General features: G+C 36.2%; 1 protein-coding gene across 1 annotated transcript; it reads left to right on the top strand.

Moving 5' to 3' along the window:
• The first annotated feature begins 3432 nt into the window (after nt 1-3432).
• On the top strand, nt 3433-4389 carry LOC139077187 (olfactory receptor 12D3). Its single transcript, XM_070583903.1, has one exon. It carries the CDS (start codon nt 3433-3435, stop codon nt 4387-4389), a length of 957 nt encoding a protein of 318 aa, XP_070440004.1.
• Nucleotides 4390-6002: the final 1613 nt, after the last annotated feature.

Raw genomic sequence — 6002 nt, 5'->3', positions numbered from 1 at the left:
TAGGTAGATTGTAGATTAGAGTGCTTGAAAAAAGACAAATCTGACCTCTTGAGGGTAGTTTTCATAGTCGACAAACACTGAACATGTAACAACAATTTGTTAGTTAATTGAGTAAATATAAAGAGAGCACCAAAAAATGTTCCAGGCACATTTAAGTTGAAGAAAAAAGACATGTTTAATAAAATCCAATACACTGGGTTAAGATAAGTGCTATTGAACATAGCAGTAAAGAATGAGGCACTAGGGGTCGGCTGGTGGCCGAGTGGTTGAGTTCCCGCCTGCACTTCAGTGTCCCAGGGTTTCACTGGTTCGAATCCTGGGCACGGACATGGCACTGCTTGTCAGGCCATGCTGAGGTGGCGTCCCATGTGCCACAACCAGAAGGACCCACGACTAAAAGTATACAACTATGTATAGGGAGGCTTTGGGGAGAAAAAGGAAACATAAAATATTTAAAAAAAGAATGAGGCAATAAGATTTTTTTTATTTTTGGTAATCTAATGTAGTGCAATCAGCGAAATCCACAATGAGCAGGAGGCATTAGTGCAAATACCTGAAAGACATGTGAGAATTAGTTATGTGGATTTACCAAGCGTAAGAGTGTTTCAGACAAGTGGAGAGCTGATGCACAGACCCTGACAAGAGAGTGTGATTACGCATTCTAGGAAGAGCATAGAGGTCAGTGTGGCTGAGGAATCAAGGGGAAGAGTGGACGCAATGGCAGAAAGTAAATAGAGGTCATCATGTAGGATCTTGTAGGTTGCTGTATTGACTTTGAATTTTTACTCTGAATAAGATGGAAACCATTAGAGAGCTTAGAGCCTTACACTTATATTTAACAGAATAATCCTGGATGCTATCTTGAAAATAGGGGTTGGACAAAACTAGAAACGACATCATTCCAATAATCCAAATGAGTAATGAGAATGACTTGCACAAACAGAATGGTATAGGAGATAGTAAGAAATGGATTTTGTATCCATATTCATGAAACAAATTAGTCTGAAATTTTCCTTTCTAGTAAGTCTTTTTTCAAGTATTGGTATCAAGGTTATGCTAGCCTTATAAAAGAAGTTGAGACGCATTCACTTTTTCTTTCTTTGGAAGAATTTGTTATGATTTCTTCCTTAACTATTTGGTAGAATTCACCAGTGAAATCTGGAATTGGTGTTTTACTTTGGGGAAGATTTTAAATAACACCTCTAGTTTCCTATATAGATATCGAACTAAAATTTTCTTTCTTTTACTATCAGTTTTTGTAATTTACTTTTGGTTTGAAGTAATTTGTAATTTAAATTGTCATCTAAATTATCAAATTCATGGCATATAGTTGTTCACAATGACTTCTTATAATTTTTGAGATGGATAATATCTGAAGTGATATTACCTTTTAAACTGGTAATTTGAGTCTCTAACAGTCTTACTGGGGTTTATTACTTTCACTAATCTTTTCAAATAACTAAATTTTGACTTTATTGACTTTTCTCTAGTGAGCTTTTGTTTTCTATTTCAAAGATTCATGTTATTATTTTCATTATTTCCTTCCTTGTACTTTCTTTAGGTTTGAGTTACTAGTTTTATTGATTAATTCACTCACTTGTTAAGCTTTTTGAAAAGAAAGTTTAGGATACTGATTTTCAGTATTTCTTCCTCTCTAACATATGAATTTAAGGCCAAATTTTTTTCCTTTCTTTATTCATTTAGCGGCATAACAAAAATTTTGATATGTCTAATCTTCATTATTATTTATTTAAAAATATTTTCTAATTTCTGTTTGGATTTCTCTTTTTATCCCTGAACTATTTAGGAGTGCATTCCTTAATTGCTCATGTTTAGTGAGTTTCTAGGTATCTCTTTCTTGTTGTTTTCTAATTCCACCATAGTCAAAGGGCATTCTTTGAATGGTGTAATCTTTTGAAATTTCTGAAGCTTTTTTTTTTAAGACTCAGCCTATGGTTGATTTTGTAAATGTTCAATGTGCAGTTGGAAATAACATGAATTATTTCACTTTTTTCTGTTTGTGCATTGTATTGGCGTGGCCTTAAAAAGCCACAAGTCATAATCATCATTGCATTGTACAGTCATTTCTCTCCTTTCTAGAGTCATCTTTTCTTGGATGTACACAGACACCCCTTCTGATGTGCTTCATTTCTTTTTGCACTTCCATTCTTCTGCTTAGGATCTTTTCCTTCTGCCCAAAGAACTTCCTATAGTGTATATTTTAGTGTAGTGATGAATTCTCTCAGTTTCTGTTTTGTGAGTGTGTGAATTATTTTCTTGTTGGGTTAAGTATTATGTATGTATATTAATCAAATTTGTAAATTATGTTGTTCAGGTCTTTATATCTTTCCTGACTTTTTGGTTGATTCTTCTCTTAGGTATATAGAGAGATGTGTTAAAACTTCTTATTACAATTGTAAATTTGACTATTCATTATTTCTGTCAATTTATGAAGATATTTTATTGGGAGCTTAAATTGGACTATGATTATTAGTAGGAGAATCTTAGTTTCCCTGGGTCAGGAGAATGTATCGTGTAGTTTTTCCAATTCCTCAGTTCAAGGGCTCCCTCTTCTTTTGGTACGGTGGTGATTATATTCTATTAGAAAGGGCAAGGATTTCTTTATTCTTCTTATATTTCCTATGGCTTTTCTGTCTATCTCCCTCAGTGCTTATGAAGTCCCTCATTCTAATTCCCTTGCCCTGTAGAAATTCAACTAACTGTGGGGCACTCTCCTTCTGGGGCTGAAAATTTTGGAGTGTTTTCAAAGTTCTCCTACTGGTAAGACTTGTCACTATCTCAAGTTTTTCTCAGCTACACCCGTGGCCCCACTGCCATGTTGCAATCTTGTGACTACTGATATAATTATGCTGTTTTGTATCCCCTCTACTTACACAGTATATGAAGTTTATGAGTTTTATGTCTCTTAATTTGACAGCAAGTTTCGGTTCTCAGGAGGGATCTGTTAATTTCCTGTGGCTTTTATGCATCTTAGAAGAAGGGGAGAATCCTCACTAGACTACATCTGTGTTACTGCCAGAACCTAGACTCGTAAGCAGAACAACTAACTATTCCCCTTGTTTGTATGTTTTAAATCTGTCTAACCTCTAATTTTAATGTCATATGTCAGTTTATGGTCATGTCTTGTTTCTCAATTTTAAAAGAGACACCATTTATCTATATATGATTTGTTCATAATATGCTGCTCTCATTAATCTGTCATTTTACTGATTAAGAATATATTAGATGTGTTAGTCTTCCTTAATTTTATTGTAAGTAAATTTACTTTACTCCTCCTAAATATTCTTCACATTGTAGCTCACCTCTAGGTTCTAACAAATAGTAAAATTGTTTTATTTAACTCCCATAGTGTAAAGTTAAAAGTTCAGAAAAATTAACTCATTGCTAATGTTCCATTTACTCCCCAAAGCAATGGGAAATGTCACTACAGTGAATGAGTTTCTTTTACTTGGCCTGACCAGTGTTCAGGGGCTGCAGCCTTTCTTCTTTGTGATTTTCTTAATTATTTACCTGATAAACTTGGTTGGAAATGGAGCTATTTTAGTGGTTGTTATTTTGGAATCCAAACTCCACTCACCAATGTATTTTTTCCTGGGAAACCTTTCTTGTCTTGACATTTGCTATTCGTCAGTGACACTACCCAAGGTACTTATAAACCTGCTCTCTACTCGCAAGGCCATATCTTTCCTGGGCTGTATCACTCAGCTACACTTCTTCCACTTTCTGGGAAGCACAGAGTCCATCTTACTGGCTATCATGGCCTTTGATCGTTTTGTCGCCATCTGCAATCCACTTCGCTACGCTGTCATCATGAACCCCCAGATGTGTATTCTCTTGGCAGTTGTGGCCTGGTTCACCAGCTTCTTTTACGCTCTGATGCATTCTGTCATGACTGCACGCCTGAATTTTTGCCGCCCTCAAAAACTCAATCACTTCTTCTGCGATGTCAAGCCCCTCTTGGAACTAGCCTGTAGTAACACACTACTCAATCAGTGGTTTCTTTCTGTTGTCACAGGCAGCATATCCATGGGAGCTTTCTTCCTGACTCTTCTCTCCTACTTCTATATTATTGGCTTCCTTCTGTTCAAGAATCAGTCCTGCAGAATACTCCGCAAGGCACTTTCTACTTGTGCCTCCCATTTCACGGTGGTATGTCTTTTCTATGGACCTGTGGGCTTCACATATATTCGTCCTGCCTCAGCCACCTCCATGATTGAGGACCGGATGGTGGCCATCACATACAGTGCAGTCACCCCAGTGCTGAATCCACTGATATACACTCTTAGGAATAAAGAAGTGATGTTGGCACTGAAGAAAATCTTTGTGAGCAAGTTGTTTAAAGACTGCCAGCAGCACCACTGGGACTAATCAGACTTATGTTTGATTTCCATTAAGAGTTTCATCCTTTAATTGAAATAAATGAGTAGTCTACTTGATTTCTATTTTCTTCTCAGCTAATTGTAGCACTTGTAACAATGTTTTGCACTGACTTGTGCTTAATTATTATTTGTCCAGTTTTTATTCATCCATTTATTTATTTATGTAAGAGATAGTCATTGAGTATATATGATGTTAGGCAGTGTAGTAGGTGCAGAAAACATAGGAGTGAGCAAAACAAATTCCACAATCTCATGAAACTTAAAATTTAGTATATTAGAGGACACACAATAAACAAATTCATAAGTACACATGCAAGGGTAATTAAGTGCTATGGAGAACTAAAAGGTGGTAAGAAGGATAGGGAGGGATGAGGGTAGCTACCTATTGTATAATAAAAAATTTATCTGTTCTGTCTCCTGGGTTTTTGGCATAGAGTTTCTAACACTCTTGTTATTTATCAAGTGATAGCAGTATCTTTGTTATTCATGAGTCACTTGGATCACACCTGAGTTTATGCTCATAAGGTGACTCATGGTGGGCTCTGTAGCTTCAGATGGGGTACGTTATTGTTACAAAGACCAACCATGTAATTAGACGTTTTGGGCTTTGAGTCATGGTGATATTAGCCTGACCTCTAAGAGAAGAGGGAGGTTGGACATTGAGTTCAGCTGTGTGGCCAATGACTCAATCAATCATACACTTGTAATGTAACCTCAGTAAAACCTCTGGACATCAAAGCTCAAGTGAGCTTTTGTGGTTGGCAATACTTTATACATTTTTGATAGAGATGCATATATTCTATTGACTCTCCTTTTCTGGAGAACACTAAATAATACAAATATCAATATGTCAGGAAGGTAACACATTTTGAAGACAAAGAAGCTTTGCATTTGAGATTCTCCCAGAGTTTTCCCTATGTGTCTCTTCTTTTGGCTGATTGATTTATATCCCTTTTTATGATAAAATTGTAATCACAAGTACAGCACTTTCCTGAGTTCTGTGAGTTATTCTGGCAAATTATCAAACCCAAGGATATAGTAACCTCCAAATTTGTAACCAGATAGTTGGAAATGGGAGTGGTCTGGAAGCCCCCAAACTTGTGGCTAGTGTCTGGAGTGGTGGCAATCTTGTGGAGTTTGGTTTAATTCCAAGAGGTTGGTGTTTGACGTCATTATACTCTGCTTCTATGTCTCTCTCTTACGCACAAACACACAGACGTTACATAAATTATTCTACTATTTACAGCCTTAAGTAATTCTGATAATGTATTGATGTTGACCAATTGTAGCTAGCTAATTCATGGTGGACAGAAGCACCACATTTCCTTAGAGATGTGATTAACAGAGACAAAAATGGATAAAATTAGTGTAACAACTAACAAAGTAGAAATGAATATTGGGCGATTCTGACCTGCATGGATCTATGGTTACGGAAAATATATCATAAGAAAAGTTCTATGCAAACCAAGAAGAATATTGATTGCTTGGTATGTATTAAGAAGGGGTGAGTGGAAGGCTGATATCAGCCACCTCAATGGAAAAAATCATGATTTCTTACTCAATTTCCATACCTGACCCAGTTCTTAAAGCATATCAGTTGAA

The sequence above is a fragment of the Equus przewalskii genome, chromosome 19, assembly GCF_037783145.1.
Source record: "Equus przewalskii isolate Varuska chromosome 19, EquPr2, whole genome shotgun sequence".
Taxonomy (NCBI): domain Eukaryota; kingdom Metazoa; phylum Chordata; class Mammalia; order Perissodactyla; family Equidae; genus Equus; species Equus przewalskii.
The sequence above is the reverse complement of the archived record's forward strand: the minus strand, read 5'-3'. Positions and strand labels throughout refer to the sequence as shown.